At 44.8% G+C, this 25,940-nt stretch overlaps 1 protein-coding gene across 1 annotated transcript; it reads left to right on the forward strand.

Moving 5' to 3' along the window:
• The first annotated feature begins 7,252 nt into the window (after window positions 1–7,252).
• On the forward strand, window positions 7,253–19,549 carry DMRT3 (doublesex and mab-3 related transcription factor 3). Its single transcript, XM_077816419.1, has 2 exons — window positions 7,253–7,673; window positions 18,585–19,549. The coding sequence occupies exons 1-2, from the start codon at window positions 7,253–7,255 to the stop codon at window positions 19,547–19,549; spliced, it is 1,386 nt and encodes a 461-aa protein (XP_077672545.1).
• The last annotated feature ends 6,391 nt before the right edge of the window (window positions 19,550–25,940 follow it).

Here is a 25,940-nt window from a genome sequence, read left to right on the forward strand (position 1 = left end):
AATTGATTTTTAACAGCCGCTTACTGGAGGTGATTCTGATCTCACACCCATGTAAATTCATTCCGCTAATAGAGTTGCTCCTGATTTATAGTGGAATGAGACCAGAATCAAACCCCTCTCTTTCAGGGATGCTACTAGTGAACAAATGTCCACGCTATAAGAATAGGGGGCTATTTTATACCCAATAAGACGCTAATTTATACCAGTTGAGGATCAGACCTCGTGAGTTTTCCCCAGATAGCTTTATTTAAAGGTATGAACTTCTTAGGGATAGATGCTGCCCCTCTCACAACTGGTCTACTCAGGGCATAAACTCTGCTCTCACTTAATGAGGTCACACGTGTCCCAACCGAGGGCAGAATTTGGCCGTAAGGCCTGTATAAGGGCACAGTACCCACTAAACTCCCTTAAGGCATCAATTTCACAGCGGAAAAACCGGCTAGTTCTGATGGAACAATGTTCGCATTGGATGTTGTTCGTTTCTGGCTGTAGGTGGATTGAATCCTTGATGCCGCTGCGCTTTTTAATGACTAATACGGTAGCAGCCTTAAACAGCCCTGACAGTCTCCACATAGCCCAAGGACGGCTAGAAGGCTTAGTTAGCAGCCAGAGCCCCATGAGACAGCAGGGTCGATCTAAGTGTTAACAGGGGATGCCCTAGCCTGGTGGATGTGCTGAAGACTGCCCCTGGAGCCCCGGTGGTACTGCTGGGAAAGCGCTTAGCCTAAGGGCGGGCTGCCTGCTGCAGGTTAAATCAATGAGAGTTTACCATTGGCAGCAGGATCGGGCCCCAGTATGGAAGCCCCTGGAAAGGAAGGGCCCGTTGGCCCAATCCACTTGAAGGACCAACTCAGCAGCGGGGTTTGTCACTTTAACAGCTCGCCGCCTTCTCTCGGCATCGGACCCCGAACGGCATCCCAGCGTCTTGTCACCTTTGGCTGGAAGACTCCGCCAGAGAAGTGATTAAACCTTGGCTTTGCACAACAGCGCTCCTGGCAGTTAGTTCTGAAGGCTGATGAACAGGAAAGTTCAAACGGGGGGGGGAATTGCCTATACGGGTTGTAAAAACAGACTCGAATAAGCGTCAGGTTCTGACAGTAACAAAGAAAGGTAAAATTCGCACGCTCATTCTCGGGCTGCCTTAGAAAAGCACGTCCTAAAATCCCCGTCTCCGCCCTCTTTGAACATGTCCTTTCATCAAGGGAAGGGCTCACCTTTAGTGTTAATTAAAAGTTTTTCTATTTAACCGACTTGCTTTCTAAAAACAAAACGCCAACTTTTCCTTGGAGATTGTAAAAAGCGGTAAAAGCACCCGATCATTCAGTCTGATCATTTGTCCAAAGATATATTTAGATAGTGTTTAAAGTGTCCTAAGCATCTGCACATCTGACAAGACCGGTAATACTTCTACAGGAGATACCAGTACCCCAGGTAAATGTGTAGAGCGTTGGAGTATGTTTCCTGTCTGCGTTTTTAATTCTAGGCACTCTTCTTTAGAAGCTATGCTGTATTTACCCACAGTGTTTAAGCTTAAAGAGTGATAAAGCGTTTATGAAAAGAAAGTTACAGGATACGCAGGGCAGCCAAGTAGCAAAGGTCCATTGGGCTTTTAGCCTCTCGCAAGTGGTTCAAAGAACTAGATTTCAAATTTGCTAATTTAAAGCAGTCATTTTTTAGTCAAACACGTGCAAAACATCCTCCCACACGAGCTCTCAAGTGAGCAATGGTTTTTAAAGGGCTGAACGTCTCATCTAAAAAGTAGCCCAGTTCCACACGTTAGGAAGAGTTTCTTCATGATTTGATACTCCTCCAACAGCACGAGAGAAACCTGCTTGATCCCTTGTATAGCAAGTGGCAACACCCCTCAATATTATATTGTCACCCCCCGTTCGCCTGTATTTAAAGTTCCACATTATTACACAGACCCTATTTCTAGTGGCCTATCAGTTAGATGTGTTAACATTGCTTCAAAGCTACCTGGGTGCATGGAAATAATGGGATAAAGTTAAAGCAATTAAATGCCAACCGAAAGTTTACTTGTTTGATTGCATTGTTTGTTAACATCGAATCGCTTTAGAAGAAGTCTCAGCACTACCGATGAAGTGTGAGTTTATTTTGCAAATATTTCCATGTTTCATCTCATATTCCAGGAATGCTCAGCAAGATTCTCTCCCCTCCCACCCCCGTGAGATATCGGTGTTTTTCTTGTTTTCCATCGAGCGAGCTGTAGAAAGGAGGCAGTCATTTTCCTAATGCTCTCAAATTAGCTCTCTTTCAGACTAGTATTGGCTTTTAATGGTGGAGATAATGTGCGGGGAGGAGACGTGGCTTCGCTTGGAAGAGGAAGGCAAAAACACCTGAACCCTGGGATTTTGGAAAACTTGAAACTTTTTTCTTTCAGATTCCTTCAGGTTCTCGAGTTGCAGGAAATGCCCTTTGTGCAGTTTCGTGAAGATACCGGGAAGTGGAGCATTTCGCGTGAACGTAGTTTCTAAAGGGAGTTCTGAGCCAGCGGCGTTTTGCATGTAACCGACGAACTTTAATGTTTCAGCGAGCGCCGAAGTTCACGAGTTCCGAACCTGTCATCGATTTCTTGTCACCGAGGTGTCAAGCTGGGGGGGGGGGGTGTATTTTCTTCCCTTGCCTGTGGAGCCCTGGGTTTTATATATCCTCAAACAGAAATAGCTCCATCTGAGCAACCAAGCCCTCAGCATCACATTTGTCACACGGCCTGTTAAAATTGTCTCAAACTATTTAGTCATCGCTGATGGTCTCGTTAGCAGATTGTGTAAGGGGTTAACACGCTTCTCTGGGGCAGGTGGTTTGTTTGATACAATTACGTTATATTCGCTGCACTGGCTAAAGAACAGTGGGAAAGAGGCCATCAGAGATGAGGTACTTTCATTGTTCTGTTGCATAGCCGAGCGTTGCCTATTTCTAGGATCAGCATTATCACTGGGGGCAATTATGCCTCCTAGAACACGGTTGGCCCAGTTAAAAAAACAAGCGCAACACATTCGCCTTTCAGAACAACCGGCACTGTACTTTAGTGCCACCAAACCAGGCTTTTTAACTTCGACGACACTCTCATTCCTTCGAGATCTCAGCCGGATGTAAAGAAAAGAACTGGCGAGATTTGTGGATACTGTACATTAAAGACAGTCCAAGGGAACTTCAGGAACATTTTCTCTGCAGGGGGCCAAAGGGGGTGTAACATGAAAATACAAATCGTCACCTTTCTTTCAAAAATGTTTACGAATGGTTGGTAATCAGTGACCTTTATTAATTCTATTCAGATCTCTAGTGCTTCCTTGGCTGCTTGCTAGGCAGCTTTGACTAATTATCTGTGTGATCCTGGGCAGGATAAGCCCCTCTATTTCTGAAATCTGCCATGTATTTAATGTCACTGATTTCAATGCAGCGCACTTTATTCGTTGGAGGACCCATCCCAATTGATATGTGTTTCTGTCCTCAGGTAATTATGTGAGAACACGAACATTTAATGCCATCTGAAGTGACTGACTGACTGACTGACCAATCATAGGGCAAGTGTCTGCTCATCCGTCTTTTCCTTTTAATTTGACGTTAGCTAAGAGCATCTTTGAGATGTAATTGAAACTAACTCTATTACTCAAATCTCGAAGTGAGAAACGTTTGTAAACTTTGCATGAGGATCTATCTGAAGCCCAATTTCATACAATCCAAAAATACAGATAGTAATTACAAATGTTCCTAATAAGTCCTATATTGTAGTTAATAGATAAACGTAGACAAATTCCCTCCTTGTCGTTAAGCCTCAATGGATGTCACATTATTTGTCAAACCAAGACCTTCCCTGAAGATCCATGCACTTCAAGTGCAAAATAATAATATGAACATACTATTCAGATGGCTGCTTTTGTTTGGCTTTCGATAACACGTCCAGGTGTAATTTGCAAAAGCATTTCTAAGTGATCATTGGAAATTGTATTCCCTAGGCGTTCTAACCATTGTCTGTCAAACTGAGCGCTCACACCATTGATTATCATAAAAAAAAAAAAAAATCGAATGGAAACACGTTGTCAGTGGATTCAGTGCAATTAAGTTACATTTGTTTTTTCACTCCATCTTTCCTGATTTCTTGGAGGATTTTTCCCATAAAAGTCTAAGCTGCTGGACTTAGTGGAACCAGGCACTTTCCCCTAACTGTTATTTGGACCATATGCTCTGCACATTCATTCTCTTTCAATCTATTCTTCTGGGCACTAACTGCTAACACGTTATAGTCACCTTGAAATTTCCTCTGCTATTTTCCAATTAAAAGCTTAATAGCCCTGGTAACGGAGTTCATGTGGTGAAGTTTACCATAGCCCCTTCTTCTGAAAGGCTTTCTGCTGGGATCCCATTATGTGCTTGAATAAACCTTTTCTAAAAACAGAAATGGGACTCGGGGTTGTCAGGTGTTGGGTTACAATAGACTTTCAGGCAGGGGACATTTTACTAACATAAATACAAACCTGTCCCTATAGGGAGATGTTGTCAAATACTAGGATATGAAAAACATTCCCATCAAATATGAGAAAAGGATTACTGCACTATATCAAACGAGTATTTCAATCTCACCTCCCAATGTGCACTCAAGTGAGAGAGGGGGGCCTCAGACCTAAGTATGCCTGTGAATGTTAGCGGTAGAGAGATAGCTATGGAGGACTTGTGGCACCTTAGACTAACAAATGTATTTGAGCATAAGCTTTCAAAAGCTTGTGCTCAAATAAATGTGTTAGTCTCTAAGGTGCCACAAGTCCTCCTTTTCTTTTTGCGGATACAGACTAACACAGCTGCTTCTCTGAAACCAGAGATAGATATGTAACCAGATAGCTGACAGACCTGGTGAGAGACTCCCTGGGCTGGTATATGAAATCCATAACCTTGGAATAAAGTACAAAACATCCATATTTTAGAAAGATTTCATTTGGGGATCTCAATATATGGATAGATAAAATTCAATTAGATATTGATATATCCCCCAAGGGCTCCATTAATTAATCACCACAGTTGTTCCATGTATTACACTACAAATTATTAAAAATGTATTCATTTTCCGGAGTCGTTCATTCAGTGCAATCCCATGTATTGAATTCATTAGCTCTTGCGCGCATGGCTTCTGTAGATTGCTGTGCAGCATATTTACATTGTTTTAAAATTAACCTTTCAGGTATTTATTTGGGTGCATGGATTAGATGTCGCTACTCATTTTACTTTATCAAAAAAAAAAACAAAAAAACAAAAAAAAACCCCCTGTTAATCTGGTTTGTGATTTTGCAAGAATTTCAGAGGGTTTAAAATTCCCCGTAGCGACTACACAATCATGGCAAGGTGGTCTGTGGGCTATTTTCAGTGTGAGACTCATACCAAGCAACAGAAAGGAAATGCAGACGACAGACGACGCAGAAGAAAGGTTTTGTTTGTATTCCTATTTGTCTGTGCTGCAAGAAAATGGAGTGTATCCTACACCTGATCAAATGCAGTTTTCTGGTAAAGTAAAGTTGGTCGGCAACAGATGAATTTTAAAACAGGATGTGGTCCCTGAAGCCCGCCGGATAATAAAATATGAACCAACCCATCCCGAAATTGGATACATAATTCGGAATAAAGCATTTTAAAAATGGAATATGGAACAGAATGAAAGACCATTTTTGCTGTACACATACATCACACTTTTATTCCCCCAGGCAAAATATTTTTAGACCTTAATTAGCAATATATGTTTAAAGTGTGCTAATTAGGCAATTAATTTAAAATAGCATTTCCAGTATAAACATAATTTATTTTTATTTATTTATTTCTTGGAATAAAGTATGAAAACTTCGAAGTGTTGCATCCAGTCCTTTACACGGTGAAATTAATTTAATGTCCAAGCAGAAGGTTATATGTACCCTAAGAAAACAAGTTACAAATGAAATGTTGATGCACTCCTCTAATAAACATCTGTGGTAAGTCTGTCCTCCACAAACTGTATTCACTTTCTTTCCTGCAATGTAATCATTAAACTTTGTGTTTAACTTCTCGCTGCCATCTGAGAAATATCTTTGTTAAGTGATGTAGGTGAAACATCGCTGTGTTTGGAAGTTTTAAAAAAGGATTACTAGTATGCATCAAACAAATTAATTAAGAGGCTGCACGAATTTGATGTGAATTGTGTTTCCTCTCTACAGGGACGGTTTACATACAAGTAGCCATCTTGGCGAGGAACATCAAAAAGCAAGAATGGATGCATGATGCAGCCCGTAACTAAATAATAAGTGTAGGCTTAGATTTTTGAATGACATGTGATCTGAGCTTGGCAGTTTAAGAGCCTGTGTGTGGGGGGGGGGGGGAGTTAAGCATGGCAGCATTCAAGATGTTCATTTCTAATGCAGCTTCTCTTTACCTTAGTCCTCTGAAACGTAGATGAATGAGTTCAGCAAATACCTTTTTAAAAGCCTCAACATCTCTGCCCAGCCCTGAGGGGCAGAGATAATTTTATTGAGGAAACTTGTTATTTATGTATTTATTTATTTATTTTTGGTGGGAGCGAGCCTGCTTGGCTGCGCCTTCGTCTTTGAAGTGCTTATGCCGATGGTGTTGAATGGGGCTCCTGGATCTGGGGTCCTGGGAGACTCTGATCCCCCTGCCTGAACTTGAGAAACTTCCCCAACAAACCAAATCCCGTCATTGCCTTCCTCGCCTCCTCCCTCCACCGAGGTGGGCTGGGCACTCACAGGTCCCCAGCTGAACCTCCAACCTGCTCACCAGTCTCCTGCCCAGGGAGGGAGAAACACCAGCGCCCTGCCCATTCCTGCAGGGACTTCGCTTGGGGGCGGGAGAGACCATTTGTCCCTGACTGGAGAGGGAAACCCCCCCACCCCCCACTCCCCAGCAGCTGCCTAGGAGGCTGGGCGCGCCCCCTCCCCCCGTGGCGCCGGGCTGCAGGGAAGGTGAAGGGCAGGGAGCGGAGGGGCGGGGAGCGGAGCTGGGAGACGGCGGCGCGGAGGGGAGGCTCCGGCACTGGGCAGAGCGCTCTCCGCCGGGTCCCAGCCGCAGCCGCCGGCGCCGGGGAACCTGCCCGCAGCAGCCGCGGAGGGAGCAGCAGCCGCTGGATGCCGCCCAGTGGATCGCGCCCGTAGCGCCCGGCGGGATTTCGCCAGCGAAGAGCCACCGGCCCCTCCCCGGCACCCGGCGGCCGCCCCCTTCCCCGCTCTGCCCCCAGCCCGGCTGGGCTCCCGCGCGGGGCATGAACGGCTACGGCTCCCCGTACCTGTACATGGGCGGCCCGGTGTCCCAGCCGCCCCGGGCCCCCCTGCAGCGCACCCCCAAGTGCGCCCGCTGCCGCAACCACGGCGTGCTGTCCTGGCTGAAGGGCCACAAGCGCTACTGCCGCTTCAAGGACTGCACCTGCGAGAAGTGCATCCTGATCATCGAGCGCCAGCGGGTCATGGCCGCGCAGGTGGCGCTGCGCCGGCAGCAGGCCAACGAGAGCCTGGAGAGCCTCCTCCCGGACGCCCTGCGCGCCCTGCCCGGGCCGCCGCCGCCGCCGCCCGCCGCCGGCGGGGACTGCGCCCCGCAGAGAGCCCCCGCCGAGCTGGCCGCCGCCGCCGCCCTGCGCTGGGCCTCCGAGCAGCCCGCCGCCCTGCAGGCGCCGCTCCCCAAAGCAGGTAAGCGCCGGGGCATGGGGCGGCACGAGCTGGGGGCTCCTCAGCGCCCGCGGGCATCAGGCGGGCGCGGGGGGACCCGGACCCCGCAGGAGAGGAGCCCCCTCGGTGCCTGGGCAGGGGGCGGCTCCGCAGGCCACGGGCCCCGCAAAGCCGGGGAGGACCCGGAGGAGGGACGGGGCCAGGCTCCGTAACAGGCAGCGGGCAGGGGGAGTTCCCCATAGCAGGTCGGGAGGGGCCCCCCGGGGGCAGGCGGGCCGCAGGCTCCGCAGCGCTGTGCCTCGCTCCGAGCCGGAGGGAGCCTGTGGTCCAGACCCGCAGCTGCCGGTCTTTGCAGACAGCTGCGGGGACCGCCCTCGCTCTGGGGAGTTCGGGCCGGTGGCGCGGGCTGAGAGTCCCTTCGGAGCCCGATTCTGGCCCCAGGGCCGCGCCACCGGCTCTCAAGGAATTATTTCTGCTTCACGGCGGTGCCCGGGGAGGGGGTCAGATTCCGGGCCTGGGTGTTTGGGGAAGTGGGCACTGACCAGCTGCTGGCTTTCAAGAGAGATGAGCTGGCTTTTTGGGGCGAGGGGGCGTCTGAATAAATCGGATCGATTGTCAGGACTTTGTATTATTAAACCACACTGAAAGTGACTGGGCTGACTGGCCCGGGACTCGCTACCTAAACCTGAACCATGGCCACTGAAAAATGATTAGAAGGAAACAGAATTCAACCTGCAAATAGCCGACAGCTACTGACCAGGCACACGGGCACTGTACGGAATCAGACTGAGCGGGTAGAAACCCCCCCTAGCCCCAGTGCCTGCCCCTGGCCTCAGCATTCGCCAGGCTGCAGAGCGGTGTCATTTCGCAGCAGAGTCTCAGCCTGGGCTTTCCTCACAGGAAACCCAATAGCTGATTTAACTCACTTCAGGCCACGTCCTTCCCTTGGCTGTAACTCAGTCATGCCCCAATGGGAGGCTGCCCGAGTAAGGACGGGGCAAACATGGACAGCCATGCGTCTGCGTACCTTTACACTTGCAAACAGTGCTGATTCCAGTGAGTGGTCCTTTTGAAATCGGCGGGATGTAGCAATGTGAATGAAGACCGTTTACTTGTGAGAGATCCAAGGATGGGGCCCCTGAGTGAGGGGCTCCCATGTTATGGTGATGAGTGCCCGTGCAAGACCCTCGATAGACAGTAAGGACCTCAGGAGTTGCTCCAGAATTACAGCCCGGCCACGTTAAGGTCAGGTAGCACTTTGCATGTCACAGAAGCGGTACAGATTCCTAATGCGCCAGGTCTGAGCTTGCAAAGGCGAGGGGCTGCGGTGCGATTCCAGTCGGAGTCCCAGTATAGCGCCTGCCTGGCGCCTTTGCAATAACTCATTTCATCAGGTGGATCTTTAGTCAGCTCTATTTTTTAGACGCTGCCCTATTTTTGTGTTGTGGTGGAGAAAACAGTTTAGGTAGAACAACGTGTCTCTTTCCCGCTCCGATGGGCACCTTTGGAGGCCGGAATACACTTTACATTTAAACCTCGGGCTTCGAATTAAACCGCTGAGTTGATTATTTTGCACCAGGTGATGAAAATCAACACACAACTAACCAGACCGCAATGAGCAGTTTTCGGCCCGAGCTGCTGTTCTGCTGAGGAAGGGGGCTTGTGACGTACAGCGTTTCCTGGATGCGCACAATTGGGAGTTACCCAGTTTGGGTGCACAGCTGTTCAATGCAATTCTTGTTTAAGTTGATAGCTTTGGTGGGAACCCATTTCTGTGCCTCAGACGTACGGAGTAAATGAATGCCGATATATATCCATGGTTCTGTCATTGAAATTAACTAATGAATGGGCTGTTGGGAAGGGAAAGGAAACGCATGTAGTAAATGTTATTAGCCATATAGTACTAGTATCAGTTGACTAATATATGTATTATTTATTGTCCAACATCTCGAAACCAATCGGAACTTACATCGTATCCCATTATCACTGCAAATCTGAAATTAATCCCCGGAAAACTTTAGGGCTTGCACTTTTTTGTTCAGCTAAATCATTTAGGAAGGGGTAACCTTTCCCATCTCCAGGGGCAGAGGCTGCAGAACAATTCCACAAGCCATAACGATACGCAATAAAACACTGAATATGCAGCGTCATTAAAAGAATAAGGGAGGGAACGGGCACGTTTGTTTTCTTTGAAGAGCAGCCGGTCATAAGAAAGAGTTCGGGACATGTCAGAAGGAAAACGAGACAACAGTGGCATCGTGTTTATATAGTTGAGATCCCTTTGACCTCCATGCAACATAAATACAGACATATTCCCTCTCTTTAGTTCCATTTAATTCTCTAAAATTAAGAAACTACCTATGCAAAGGGGTACAGAAGTGAAGCGGTGTTCTTGCTGCTGAGTGCAAATAGCACAGGGCTGATGCGTGGAAGAAACATTTTTCTGGGGAAAAACACAAACCGAAGCCTTTTTCACTGAGTAGGGGGCAAGAGCACACACTTATTAAAACATAAACTTCCAGGTGAAATCAACAGGAGCACAAAATGAACGGGTGTGGCCCAGAGAGGGTTTTTCAGCGGGTCAAACCAAAATTAGCCCATAAAAGACACAGAACTCTTGTAAACAAACCACTGGCTACAGAACGTAGATCGGTCACAAATATTTCCCCCTCAGTTAATTATTATTCATGTATCTAGGGGTTTAAGATGGTTTGCGCATTGGGTAGTTTAACTTGCATGAGCTATTTTCAATATATCTACAGGGATTTTTTTCTGGACACTAATAACTGAAACAACTGCAGTCTTCGATTAGAGGGAATTTTAGCCCAAAGGGCCACGAACCCCTAGAAAGAAACGGAGTTGGATTTGCGACGATCTTTCCTCAGCCATCTTTCAGCTCTTGAGTGTTTCTGTAACGACAGACTCAGCCAGCCCGCTTGCTCCGCGAGCCAAAAATAAGGGTCATTGCAAAGGTGGGTTACTGGAGTTAGGTGCTCCCCTTCACCCCCATTATTCCTTCCTTCCCCAGTCGGCATCCCTCCACCTCAACGCGATGTAGGAGGGGCTGGTGGAAAAGAAAGCAAAGCGGGAGCTGATCAGCTCTCAACGCCAGATCTTTTCCGTGGTCCTTTCAGAGCGAGGGAACCCATAACCCTGAGCTGGCTGCTTCTCTGGACTTTTACAGGCCGCATTCCCTTTCTAGCTCGGAAAGGAGGGGGGCGGATATTCCAGATATCCCTAGAGCTGCGCTGCGCGCCCCTTCTCCAGTGGCTAGGGAAGGAGCGCTGGCAGAGTTAGGTCAATTTGGCTGCAATGTTGTCAGGAAAGTTTCTGTGGTCTTCCCAGGCTCATTGCACTGTAGCCAGGGCTTGGCATTTTGTCCCACTTGTCATCGTTCCCAGAGGACAGGAAAGAAATGAAGTTGCTTACAGCAAATCTGTCGGTGGGGCCCTGGCTGGGTGGGATCGTTTCCGCAGGGGAATTAACACTGGATCGCTGTAATCGGAGCTAAAGGAAGGGAAACAGGCTCTTCCCCCGCGCCCCGAACAAAATGGGGCAAGATTTAAATGATAGCGTCGGAGGGAGGAAAGGAATCTAGGGGCCAGATCTCGTAGAGCCTTATGATCCCCCTAGGGAAGTCAAAGACTCCACTCGGGTGAGTAAGGCTAGTTTAGGTGCGCCAGGCTTTGCAGGGCCAGGCGCAGAGACGGCTTTCAGTGCCACAGGTTATTTTATTCTCCTTGCCACTGTGGAACCAGCTGGGCTTTCCCATCCTCCCCAAGGTCTGCTGCAGGGGCCTCCCCCCTTCCCCACGCACTCTGCTGTCAGCTCAGAAAGGAAGGAGCCTCCAGGGCAACTGTAGGACCAAGGTCTCCGCGGGCCATCTCCTTTCCTGCGCGCTCCGATGGATTGTCTGATTTACACGAGTTTTGTTACTTCTATTCTGGGTTAGTTCTAGCTGTGAACAGCTACCAGTGGCGCGGCGTGGGGCGTTGTGATTTCCCACCTCCCCTTGGGGCAGGCCCAGCGCCTGTCATTGTAAGGATTTGTAATGAGCCCCATCTCAGTAACTCCTCCTAAATCAGACCCGGGTCCCGCTCCGGGTCGGAAAGTAAATATCAGGGGGAAGATAATGCAGGATTGGTGTAGACTGGGCCAGAGGGCGAAACTGTCCCTGATTTCGGTGGGGACGGGATCTGAGCCTAATTGTAATAGCCGAGAATTTGGGTTAAAAGCTCGCTCTTTCAGAGGGTGGCCCGTTGATTTCTAAACAGGTAGTTCGCGACCAAAGCTTCACCTAAACGTGTGTGTGTGTGTGTGTGTAGATTCTAGCCCTGCTCACAGCATCTCCCTCATCACACAGCTACACACGACGACCACACACGGCTACGCGGCTTGAGCTGCCAGCCAAAGAACTCACTGAATATTAGCTCGAGTCGTGTTAACCTGGAGTCCAGCTCCCTCTTTTCATCTGCTATTGGCTCTTAGCCCTGCACTTGACTTCCAGCCCCCAAACTTCTCGGTCCCCTTGTTCAGTCATCCCTCCCCGGCCTGGACTATAGGCACTATTCCCACCCTGAGCGACACATTTAGCTCTCTGCAAACCCACCAGTAACCCGCAGAAGCGTTGCCACTTCTCCACCACCCCATCCGAAGCTTAAATCTCTGCATGCCGTACTCGCTTCCCCATCCTGCTAAAGAACAGGGACGCTTACAAATCCAGAGTGAGGAGGGGTGTCTTGTGTGTCTGGGGGAGGAAATGCCAGGAAAATCCCGGTTCTGCTCCCTCCTGCAAGTGCAACAGAAATAAACTCCGCCAGCAGGATATAAATCTGGCGGACAGAAGCGATGTTGACTTGCACACCCAACTTTCTTTCCCCCCTGATATATGAACTTCCCAGTTTAAAAGATTACTGTAATCACAGGAGGACAGTGTAAATCGAATCTGATAGCAATAACTTTTGGAGAAGGTCAGGCTCAAGTGAAATGTTACCAGGCAACAGGCATTTTGTTTGCAAAATACAATCAAAGAGCATTGATGAGAAATTTTTCCCTGCCAGCCAGTCAGCACTTTCTGCTAACAGCTTTACGGGGGAAAAAGGAGTAAATCTTTATAAATCAATCTGTCAGGAGCTCTCCCAGCCCCTTCCCTCAATGGTGTTGCACTTCTTCGTGGAAAGGGAGGGAGATTTTGCTTATCTGCACCTCCGCTGCCTCCCTGGATGCAAGCCCTTCAGAGAGTTACTCCCTCCCAATGACTCTGCTTTCTCTCATTTTTAATTAAGGTTGCAAGTCACGGGGCTCATTCGGAAGCTGCCAGGCAGGTTGCTTTGCGTTCGTTGTAAATAGACTTCCTTTACAATCAGGGGGCAATAGAAAGCAAGGCTGATATACCTCAAAACAGCCGACCACCCCTCTGGATCGTTCCTTTTAAAACCGGATTCACCAGTACTTTTCTTAATTCACAGAGTCATAGAAATTGGAGATGGGAGACAACTTTTAGATCCTCTCTCCCCTATAGAGTATGGTTCCTAGATACCACAGTGAATAGCATACTGGAGAGCGGTAACAGGATTGTTCCCTAGGATATATTAGCCAGTGCTTTGTCCCATCTTTTATAACTCTGGGTTTTAGAGCCATCCAGTGTGTCCTGATTTAGGGCCAGGTTCTAATACCCTTTACTTGGACTACTTTACTCCTGGAGTAGTCCTGATCACTTCAATAAGGCTATTTTCCCAGTAAAGTTCAGTTCGGGAATCAGAATCTGTTCCTTAGACTGTAGTTTTCTTAATTTCTTCCTATTACATTACACCGTCTTGTGCCACTCCAAATAATTCTTCCTCCTCCTATCTTCACCCTTCCCATAAACAGGGGTCTCCTCTCCCTGCGCCTCAGTAATGATTAGTGCTTCTAAACAAATACTATGAAGAAGCCACACTGGGCCTTTCCTTGATTTAAGTGCTAGGTTTTGCTTAAAACTCACAGCACAACATTGCCTGTGGGGGAAAAAATAACTTAGGAGCAATCACTCTCCATCTGCCCAGGAACCACAGGCCTTTACAAAGAGGGGAGGAAGTTTGCAATGAAATGGGCTGCTGCGGATTTTTTTGGGGTAGTGACTATTATAACAGTTTCATAGGGATCCACGGTATTTTCTGTGTCAGGTCATTACAGGGACAGAAACCGGGATAACAGTAGTTAGGGGTGGGCTCCAGGTAAATTTGGGTTGCAGGTAGAGCCTTCCTAATCAGATACAGTTTAGACCCATTTTCGGGAAGGGCTATCAGTGGGACTATTAAGGGCAGCAGGATTTATCCCAAAGGATTAAACATGTTTTCAGTGAAGGAATGAACTGGAGAGAATGGCTTTTTGTCTGGCTGTCTTTCATGGGTACTTATATGGCCCCATTATCATAGTATATGAAATCTCACAATCTTTAATGTATTTATGTGTAAGGAAGAGATATACTGTATAGACATCTCCCTTAGAGCTCACAATCCCTGTGGTCATGTATGTCTACATCTTTACCGCACATACATAAACACGCTTCTCCCATTGCTCTGTGTATATATATCTATATCTCGCTATAAAAATGTGTGTGTGAGTGAGTGAGAGAGAGAGAGACATGTTATGGAAGTTCTCCATTATTAGTATAAACAAGGAAAGCTATTCTCTCTGGTTACCTGAGGGCTAACAAAACAGGGCACTGAATGCATGCAATCTGAAACAGCATATGTGTTATTAAAAACAATACTAAAAGTTGCATGAAGCCAAGATTTCTTTCTGTAAAATACAGATCACCTTCAGGAGAAGTTAGAGAATATCACAGAAAGATACAGTGGGCTAAGAACAAAGTATACATTCATTTTTAGTTAAATCTATATTTTAGTAGTTGAAGACTCATCCTATACTTGGGAGTAATATAAAATTAAAGCCCTAGATGTGGCTAGTCTGCATGTTACATTTCTGCATTTCACTATCAAAATATTTGTATGGATTTGTAATATAGCTTTCCAACTCCTTCATTATTTAACAGTTGTTATTCTCTGCCCATTGCAAATACATAAAAATCTAACCTCAACCATTCCCACAAAAAGAGGGAAATGAACCAACAAAAATTACCCTTTGCCAAACACCACTTGCATACCATCTATGCATTTGCTAGAGGAACTAGTGTTCAGATAAGTTGCACAAAATAAACAAATTGCCTTCCAGGCAAGAAATCAGCATGACCTGTTAAGTGGTTCAAGGCAGTCACCATCTGACCTGTCAAAGAAACTAGACATTTGTGACATCTACAGGTCATCATGAGTTTTGAATTGGTGCATGCCACATCCAGATCAGTTCAACAGGAAAAAGGCTTTTGACTGACAACCATACAGAGAAGAATTTTATTATAAGAATAGGATCAACCCTACTATATATAATTTTCTAAATGTTTACTAAGGGTAGGAAGGAAAATCCCTGTGAAGTAGTAACAATGAGGAACAAATATTTCATTTAAATAGTTGTAATCTACCTTTGTGACTCTGATACTAGGAGGATGTGGGCAGTCTGTGGAGATGCATACCCCTCCTGCATGTAGTGCATGTTTCACCAATCACAAGCCCAGATTCGGGGCTAGGAATAAGGATTTTTATAGGGTATGTGTATTATGAACCTATCCAGATGTCACTGAAGTCAGAGAGTGTGCACATACTTTTAGATTTTTAGTTCAATAGATGTAATGTCTAGAATCTGAAAACACCTTTAAGTCAAATTTCATAAAGACAAAGTAGAAAATTTGAAAGCTAATTAACCCCATCCCCAAAACATAAAACTCATAAAGTAATAATTTCACAAGGCCAGAGCTGTATTTAACTGATTTGGGAGATGTAATATGAATATATTTTCCCATATATATTTGCTAGGTTATGGTGCCCAGTATTAAATGTAAGCTACATTTTGGAAACTAAGAATACTTCTGAAATACACTTACTTGCATGCAATTTACAAGAAAAAATACCACCATACTATCTTCCTCAAGTGTCTGGGTACCAGATATAACCACGCAGGGGCAAGAGCTGCTGCAGCTTATCTCCCAAGCTCTGTCCTGCAGTCTTTCCACATGTAAAGTTCCTATTGATGTTAATGAAAGCTACACTTGAAGAATGCAGGATCAGGTCCTTAAAGTCAGTGCACTGCAGCAGTTGGGTGTCTGCAGAGGATGAAGGTGGGTAGCATATGGAGTACCAAGAGTTCTCCTCTAATAATGTCTGGCCTACACACAATTACCTTGTACACACACACGTATATCAATTTTAAAATGTTTATATCATTTTTGCTTGTGTGTGGGTAAATTTCCTGTTTCCCTGTCCCTGTTTTCTTTTGCTGCTAAGACAGAAATGACACACATGGAGCACACAGGAAGTGCACACACATTGTTTTCTGCTTGATACAACAGCATGTGAAATTATAACTTCTGTTCATAGCCTAATTGTGCATCAGACGTGGCCATAGTGCATAAACTGGTATGGTAGGGCCTGAGCTTGATATTGCAAAACAGATGCTAAAAAGCAAACTTTAAAGGTAACCAAACTTTTCTTAATATTTTTCATATACACTGGATTTCCAGGAAGAGGGAGTTAAGGGGGATGAAATCTCCACAAGGATTTCTGACTTGCTGAATTCCTCTGCAATTATTCCATCTGGGAAATGGGGTTTGCTCTCCTGAAGAATGAATCATGCATATCCCAGGAGTTCTGCAGGAGGCCAGGACCATTCCCATATAAGCCCTGAATCTCTGTGCTGGTTCTGGAGCCCCAGTATCTCTCCTTCCAATCAAATTCACTACCAGGGCCTACCCCAGGCTCCCAAGGCAACCTGCAGAGGAAGGCTCCCTCACAGCAGATATGTGTATGTGTGACAAAACAGTAATACAGCCCCAGCTCTGGGAATTTTCTCAAGACCTGGGAAAGGGGGATGTTGTCACAAAGATCACTAAGCCCTTGTTCTGCGTGGGAGCAGATCTCAGAGGCTGAGCTGGCCAATAATAATACATTTAATCAGCACCATGAGAAAATGAACACTCCCCTATCTGGTGATCACTAGGAAAGAGATTCCATGCAGTGGACAGACGGGGCACTCCAGATTGTTTGTCTGCAAGCCTATCTGAAGTAACTTACAGTTTTGAATGAGTGGTTACTAGCATGATTTCCAGCCCCAAAGCTCCTTGCTTGCTCCAGGATGCTTCCTTGTGCTAGTAAGGTTAATAAATGAGTTGGCCTCATTTTAGTGCAGTTTTGCAACAAACTGTTTGAAGGCTTTGTTCAGTGTTTATCTAAAAAAACAACAACAATTAGGGCCAGATTCTGCCAGCCTCACCCTTAGCATCAACAACATACTCCATGCTGAGCTCTAGTAAAATCACTGGAGTACTTCAGGGAGTAGGATACTACTCTACATGAGTCAGGCAGGTGGAATCGGTCCTTAGCGAAATAACAGTGAATATCTCCCAGCAAAATATATTGAAACCTTTCTCTTTAAAAAATGCCAGCGAACCAACTCTCCTGGCTTATTTTGTTTATTTCTACCAAGGAGTCACATTGAAAAGGGTTCCAAAATCTTTCCACATTCTGGCCAAGTTTTTCAAAAGTGACCAGTGATTTTAGGTGTCTCCATTTTTGGGTGCCCTGAAAGGGGCCTGATTTTCAGAGTTGCCCAGCATTTCTGAAAATCAGACACCTTTAAGGCATCCCAAGTTGGACATGCAAAAAGTGAGGTACTCAAGATAACTAGTCACTTTGGAAAATCTTGGCCTCCTTCTCTATAGTGTACTATATTAATTAGGGTATAATAGATTATAATCTAACTGATATACAGAGAACTAGGGCTTCATGAATCTAAGGGGCAAATTCTACCCCCTTCTCTTTTCCCAGACATAGTGGGAATATTATAGTCTGCTGCACAAGGTAAGAGTGCAGGTGTAGGAGAGATGAGACAAGAGGCTATTGCCCCAGCATGCCACTGAGCTGTGCTCTATGGACTGGGGGGAACTATGTGGCTCAGAGTGGGGAGCAATGTTCCCCCTAATTTTTGACAGGCCATATGCGCAAAAAATTTCTTCTGTGCAAATTTTTGGCAGGCCGTGTGTGCAAATATTTCTTCTGTGCAAATTTTTGTGCGCAGGGTGTTTCGCCGTATGCGTGGGTTTTAGGATCTGTCTGTGCGCACACGCGCACAGCTTAGAAGGAACTGCGGTGGGGAGGGGGCTGGCTTGTGTAGGAGCAGAGGAAAAATGTGCTGGCAATGAGGGCTTCTTCAGCCTTGAGACACTAGTACTTATGGATGGCTTCACTAATGCTGTTTGGCCTTGTGGGGTTTATTCTTGTGCCCCAGGTCCCCTCAGAACACTTCAGTGCACAGTCCATTCACTAAGAGCATGATGTGGTCCTAAGAGAATACTGATTTAAAAGAGTGAAAATGCCTTTGGGGAAGGCTGGCATTCAGCTGATGTACTGGTGTCTTACGACTGGGAATCCCAGTTAGGAATGGCAAATCTAGCACTCAGCAGGATTAGCAGAAATGGAGTTAACCAAACCCATTCCCTTTCTATGTAATGTAGAAAGATGAAGATATTTACAAGGGGGTATCAAATGCGTAGTGCATTTCCCCTCAGGTCAGCTAGTCCTCAGTAGAGAGCACCATGCTGGCTTGAGCATTGGTATCGTATCATTTAGCATGACACAGAGAGAGGGGTTTGGGTACAGGTTATTAATGTAGGCATAATGGAAATAGGATCTCCACTTCATTCAACCATTTATTGTAATCTCAGGATATTCTTTCCTTCAGTAAATTCTTGCTTCATTCATGTTAACAAATGTATAATACAATGTATGAAAAAAGTTTTTGGGCTCTGTGAAAGGTTTAACCCAACTGCCTTCTACTTTACAGACATGACTGAGGAACGGTTGGGTGATACAAGTGGAACAGATAATGCTGAGACCTACAGTGACAAAGACACAGACCAAAGGAGTTCCCCTGATGTGACAAAAGCCAAAAGCTGCTTCACTCCCGAGAGCCCTGAAATAGTGTCAGTGGACGAAGGTGGTTATGCAGCCCAGAAAAATGGTGGCAGCACAGAGAGCAGACCAGGTAGTCCCAAGTACCACGCAGAACAGAATCATCTCCTGATAGAAGGTCCATCGGGGACAGTTTCTCTGCCTTTCAGTTTGAAGGCCAACAGGCCTCCTCTTGAAGTGTTAAAAAAAATCTTCCCCAACCAAAAGCCAACCGTGCTTGAATTAATCTTGAAAGGCTGTGGGGGTGATCTGGTAAGTGCTGTTGAGGTCCTTTTGTCCAGCCGATCTTCAGTAACTGGTGGGGACAGAACTTCTACAGAATCAGACAGTCTTGTTTTGCCTTCCAATGGGCACATTTTTGAACATACGCTGAGTTCATATCCTATTTCCTCTTCTAAGTGGTCTGTAGGATCAGCCTTTAGAGTTCCAGACACATTGAGATTCTCCACTGATTCTAGTAGTGTTGTGCCAAATCCTTTGGCTGTACCTTTACAGCACCCTTTCCCACAGCCACCACGATACCCACTGATGCTGAGGAACACTTTGGCGAGAAATCAGTCCAGTCCTTTTCTACCTAATGATGTGACCTTATGGAACACCATGACGCTGCAGCAGCAGTACCAGCTGAGATCCCAGTATGTCAGCCCGTTCTCTAGTAATTCTACCAGTGTGTTCCGAAGTTCACCTCTCCTTCCGACTCGCTCATCAGAAGACCCCAGGATCTCAATCCCTGATGATGGATGTCCAATTGTGTCTAAACAACCTATTTATACAGAAGATGACTATGATGAAAGATCTGATTCTTCAGACTCTAGAATACTCAATACATCATCTTAGAATGACACTTGACATGCGATAAGTAAGTGATATTTGCAATTCAGCTGAACTACTGGGCAACAAGAGGAGGGACACATTCTCTATGAAACCCTTGCAATTATATAAAAAAGTGACTTTGCTTGGTACTGTACATTAGCAATAAAGACATAACTTATTAAATTTCTTGCACTTCACTGGAAAATGCCAAATAGCGATACTCCATGGCTTTAGTGCTGAATGTTTATTACAAAAGAAGATTCTAATGCTCAGAATAATTATGGGAAAGCTGTGACTGTGGAAGATTTATAATAGAACCTAAAGCTGAAGGTCTGCCTTGCCCCTTAACTCAGACAACCGGGGATGTTAAAATAGAATACTTGAATGCTGTTTTATAAGAGAGGACTCCTCAGGACATAAGAAATCAAAAGAACGTAGTTCAATTGCAAATGGACTAAGCAGGGACCTTATATTCTTATGCCAATACTCATCCTTACATTTAACAAAAACAAAAACAACCCCCTTCTCCCCAAAAACAAATCAAAATGACTTACTGCACATGAGACTATAGTGAACTGCTTCTATGCTGTTTAAGCTTGGACACTTTTTAGAGACAACTAACATTAAGAATTATTCTTTTCACGTGGCTAGATCAAAACATGTGTAATGTCAATGTAAAACCAATTACAGCTGTGAATTGCATGAAATGTATTGTGAAATAAACACAAGATTAAAAATTGTCAGGTTAATGTAGCATGCTAAGGACTCTAGAAAAATAAACTAAGAAGATGATCTTGGTTTATGTCATTTATATTTGGGCAAAGAACATTTCTAAAGTGAGGCCCAGAGCCGCAGTTGGTGCAAATATGCCTTCAACGGAGCTAGGCCAATTTGCACCATTTGAAGATCTGGCCAGGAACCTGAAGCCAGTGAATGAACATGACTAACGGTCAAACGGTCCCAAATGCTGTGGAGTGTTTATAAGCAGCATGGCAATCCTCACAGTACAAATGCTATCATCAGTCAAATGTTGTAGTCAGTTAAGCTAAGGTATCTTGAAGATATGTGTTTGCCGAGTCTGAGGAGGTTGACTGAGTAAAGCAGAATTTGCTATACTAGGAGTGAGCAGAAAAAAGGATGTTTCTTCCTAGCTCCTTTTCCTCATAGGCTACAGCAGCATAAAGGAGAGAGGATGCAAGTTATGTGGTGTTAGAAGACATTTCTTTAAAATGGGACTTTGAGCAACTTGTCATTGTAAATCTTTACAGATTTAGGAGCAGTTAACGCTGCGCCCATCATATATACAGTAGACTTGCACTAAGGACCTCTCAGGTGAACAATTAATATACAGGGTTCCTCAGCAAAGTGTCATCTAGGTTTCAGTATCAGTTTTTCCACCTCTAGCTAATGACCACACCTCTGTGACAATTGATTTTTGCTGGCACCTTAACACATATTTTGGGGTAGATGCAAATACTGGCAGGATTCGAGGGGGTGTGGAGTACATATCCCCTCAAAACAATTCCCCTGCCTAGCACAGAGTGACCCCAACTGTGCGAGGCACTGCTGTAATACGGATACAAATGATTAATCTTAACTTTGTGGGAGAGCAGTGGCCTCTGTATTCTCTCCCAGCCTTTCATACTTGGCCATGCCTAGGCACCAAGGGTTTTCTTTAGATCACAAGCATACTGTTCTATAAAAAAATTGCTGAATGATTTCTCTTTCCCCAGTGCACACGGATGCTCAGAGAGGCACTCTCTCTTGCCAAATCTTTCAATCTATTTGAAAGGGAGTTGATTTCTTTTGCCAGATAATAAAATGATAAATGTAGGGGGAAAAGGAAACAAATACATAAATAAAATCCCTGCTTGGCAATGATGTAAACAGAGATCAAAATGTCTCGCTATGTCTTAACCCTGGTATTTCAATTCTGAAAGGAGAAATGACAATACTTACGTGCACTCACATAGTATTTTTTTCTTAAACACTTTTAAAACAAATCAATCTTCATTCTGCCTCAGTGCGGTAGGTAATCGATAGTTCTAGACTTGTTCCAAGGTCACAGGTGATAATGAGTGTTAGAGCCAGGATTAGAACTCATGATTCTTGGCTCGCTCCACCAGGCAATGATTTCTCTCTAGAAGGAATCTTTTGCCTAAACATTCCTGCTGAGCAACCCAGAAGTGTCATTAGCTGTAAAGTCATCTGTGCCCATCTGTCTGTTTAGATGGAACAGAGGGGCAAACAAATTGTGCAACTCATAGAAGTGTATTTTGTTGTGGTTACACCAACGGGCAATTTCCCAACTGAAAAAGGACTTTTAGAAAACAGGACTTCGGGACATACCATTGGAAGAAAGCTCTTTCTTGGCTAGCTCTGTGTGAGAATTTTATTGTTTCTTTATAATGATCATGGAGCAAGAATCCCAAATACATCACACCATTGATAAGTGAGTATAATTTCTTAGCCTTAATATAATATTGAAAATAATGATCGGATCCTCAGACTGAATACATGAACTACTACGGGCCTGCTTGTTCCCCTCTCACTTACATCAATGTAAAATCAGACATAACTCCTTCATTGTCAATGGTATTATATTAGTGTGTAAATACTGTGAGTGGAGAATCAGGCCCTTGGTGGTGATCAGCTGTATCATTATTCTCTCCTGCACTCTCACTATATTTATTGTCTGAGGCGACTGATACAACTCAAATCTCTATATTTCTTTTTTGGTAACTGCCGATGAAAATGAGAGTTACAGCCAGTGGTTAGAGTGGTCTGAAAAAAGTGTGTGTGTGTAGGGGGGGAAGAGTGGGGGAGGGCAGGGGAAAGTGGGGGCTCTATCATAATCTAGAGGCAACAGCTTTGGTAAGACAGTACAAGTGCATCCCTCCTTGACCTGGCTCAATTTTTAATGAATTATTTTTGGCTGGGTCTGCAACTTCTTACAACTGCTGCACTTTAAGCCTGGTCAGAGCACTGGCAGGAAGCAAGCATTGCAAAGACATGCACTGTGCACATTTCTCCACACCGCTCTGCCAATGCAGTTCAGTCCTGACCTGTAAAAATGCTGTTATCGCAGTCAGCTTCAGAAGGCTCCAGCCTGAATTCTTTGCATACCCAGTGCCACTGGATGAAAGATGAAAGCAGGACAGGGCCCAGAGAAGGCCTACCTGTTGTGCCACAGTGCAGAGTCCTCGTAATGTGGACAACTGACCCCTACGGATGGGATTGCTACGACTGTATCTCATTTCACTTTTCCCCTAAGCCACATTTGAATCCAGCTTTCCACAATCTAAGTACTGTTGTGATGACTCTGGCCACCCACCTAAATCCTGCAACTTCAGTAATTTTTTTCATAGCAATATTGTGAGTCCACCTTCCTCCCAAAATCATCTATGTATAAGGTTCTGCTCTCTGAAAGTCAATAGGCAAGTTTGTGCCATTGGATTCAATGAGAGCAGAACTGGGCCACAGTCATCCGCAGAAAGAGCTTCTGAAACAGTCTTATTTTTTGTACAGTTTGTTATAACCAGTTAACTACTTCAGAAATTTGTCTAGCACTGACTCAGAGCCTCATATTGTCTGATTCCATCCTGGGAATTGATTTTGGGTTTAGTCAACAGCAAAATGTTCAAGTTGGAGGAAATGTTTATGTGCCACAAAACAAAAGTACAAATAACAATCAGATAGATGTAAGTAGTTTTTGGAGATATTTACCAGAAAGCCCCAGAAACACAATATGAATGAGGAAACCCATATCAATCCAAGGAAAGATGTTTTTCACTTGGCAGGGTATCTACTTTGCTTTTAAGTCCAATGACCAGTGGGTACTATTTGAGATTTTAAACACAGTGCTTTCATCATTAAGTTTCTAACATGCATGTGGGGTAAACGGAGAATGTCATTAAAATGTTGATCTCCTCCGCATTAGCCTGATCTTACAACAGCCCTGCTTACTTGAGTAATTTTTATATGTGAAGTCCCATTAAAGTGGGAGGAAGGACAGTCTTGTGGTTAAGACTCTGGATTCCAGAGATTTGGGTCCCAGTTCCTTCACAGACTCTGGGCAAGTCGGTTAGTCAATGTGTTCCTCGGTTCCGTATCAGTAAAAATGAGGATGGTAGTAAAACTTCCCCAGCTCAGAGGGGGCGGGGTTGCGAGGAGAACATTCATTAACATTTGGTCACTGCAGCATGTGAGCATCTCACAGCATACCTGCCAAGATAGGTAAGAGCCAATAGGGCAACTTGTCTAAGTTTGGTTTGTTTATGAACAAAGCTGTGGAATTATTCTATGTCAAGCCTCTTTATCTGCTGCCTCAGACACGGTGATGTTTTTTTTCCCCTTAGACCCTCAAACTTGCCCTCGTTAGAGGTCTGAAAGGGCATCTCTGGAACATTTGTTGGGTGCATGGTAAACAGGTTCAGCTCACATTTGTGCTGACATATGTGAAAAAATGAGTTTGCTTCCCCCGGTACACTGTTTCAGTGATTCATTCTTTATGTGCATTTACTCAGTGGACATGAGTGGAGAAATAAGATTGATGCTAAATTTATATGTTAATTTTAATATTGAAGCTATCCAAGGAATTGATCAATTCTTCAATTTCATTTCTTATGTGGTACTGCACATTGTCATTACTGGAAAATAAAATTATTTCTGAATGCACACTACCCAAACTCCAATTCTAGTGGACATATAACTCTCTGACGCATCATTCTTCTCTCTTCCTTATAATGAACTCATTCACTATAGTATTTTTAACATTCTCACAGTACTCTTTGCCACTGAAAGAAAATGAAGACAATTCTTTCCACTTTAAGTGAAGATCATTTGTTAATTTGTTCCATGCAACATTTTGTTACATTGTGCCCATGTGAGGTCCATGACTCATCATCTCTCTAAGGGATTATGAGATATAAAATTCAACTGTAATCTTGGGTTAAGAGTCACTGCCGGTGCTATTAGAAATGATCAGTCGTTTTTACAATAGCTGTGGTGCCTGGGAGTGATAGTCACAGCTTCATGAGCTTATGGTCTGACCCTGAGAGGCTTATGGCTTGATCCTGACTCCAGTGGGAGTTGTGAGTGCTCAGCACTTACCAGGATCAAGCCCTTAGGACGCTGGCATTTTTCAGACTGCCAGCCAAATGAATGCTTAGGAGAATGTGTACTCTATGGAGAACATTCCATAATCTCTAAGAAGATCTGTCACCGGTCACCTGGCTAGACTGAACCTACAACAGAAATCTCTCTACAGCTCCTGACAGCTGCTAGCATCTGCATCTTTCCTTTGAAGTTAAAGGGAGTAGTAAATATTCAGCACTTTTCAGGATTTGGTTCATTACCTTTTCTTTCTATATTGAAGGGGCAGTAGTTGTCTAGAGGACTGAGTGAGGAGTTGGATGTCATGGAGTCTTGAATATTAATCCTTCCTCTGCCAACTGACTTGATCTGTGGCCTCTGGTAAATCACTTAACCTCTCTGTGACTCAGGGGCTCTCTTCCCCTACGTCACAGCGGTATTGTTAGCATTAAGTATTTAATGTCTGTAGAGTGCTTTGAAAATGTAAACTGCTGGGTAAATGCCAAGTGTTGTTAGATTGCCCATGACCTTTCTTAATAAAGACTGGGAAGTTTTATTTTCCCAGCAGCTAAATGGTCTCTGTATGCCATAGGAGTCTTCTTCAGAGGAACTTTGACTGGTATTGCCAACCTCAAACCTTCAAAAAATCTTGAGTTAGACCCCTCCAAATTCATGAGATTGATCAAATTTTTTAAAAAATGATACATTTGGGGTGATGGGTATTTGCTTTCGATTTTGAAGGCCTTTACGGTTCACGCTTTCAAACTTTTCTCTGCAACCATGAGGACTAAAAGCTATCTTTTTAAAAATGAAATCTCTGACTCTCACATAATAACATGACTCCAGGATCTGAGACTTTATCACAATTCTCACAGTATTTGGTGTTTTCCTTAAAGTCATAGGACTCACAATAAAATTGTTAGTTGGCAGAACTATTAGGCCCCTTTGCTCCTCTTCTCTCTGAGCTGTCTAAATGAGCAAATCTCAATAAAATGAGGAAAAGCCCCCAAGCAGAGGGAGGAAAAGTGTAGCAAGCTCCCTTCCTTCTCCCAAGCCCATAAAGGCCCCTCTGTGCTTTCTCCATGATGTAGGGTCTCTGCAGTGTTTGAAGGAGCAGGGTGGAGAGAAGCCCTTCAACCCAGGATGCTCTTTCTCTGAAACAGGTGGATGTACATGCGAACATTAATGCTTCTGCTAGGAATGGGAATTTTCACTCCATGGCCACATCCGTCCCTGAGAGGGGAAGAAAGGGATGAGGGAAGATTGTGCCAGTGCAAGAAGAGGAATCAGTGAGTGGGAATGTGCTGACCTGGGAAGAAGA

This window comes from Eretmochelys imbricata, chromosome 5 (assembly GCF_965152235.1).
Source record: "Eretmochelys imbricata isolate rEreImb1 chromosome 5, rEreImb1.hap1, whole genome shotgun sequence".
NCBI classification, from domain to species: Eukaryota; Metazoa; Chordata; order Testudines; family Cheloniidae; genus Eretmochelys; species Eretmochelys imbricata.

Bases quoted from the DNA above. Each gene is read 5' to 3' on its own strand.
- DMRT3 (XM_077816419.1), top strand. From the start codon at position 7,253: ATGAACGGCTACGGCTCCCCGTACCTGTACATGGGCGGCCCGGTGTCC. The intron at 7,674-18,584 runs GTAAGCGCCGGG...TCTACTTTACAG, and splicing joins GGCGCCGCTCCCCAAAGCAG to ACATGACTGAGGAACGGTTG.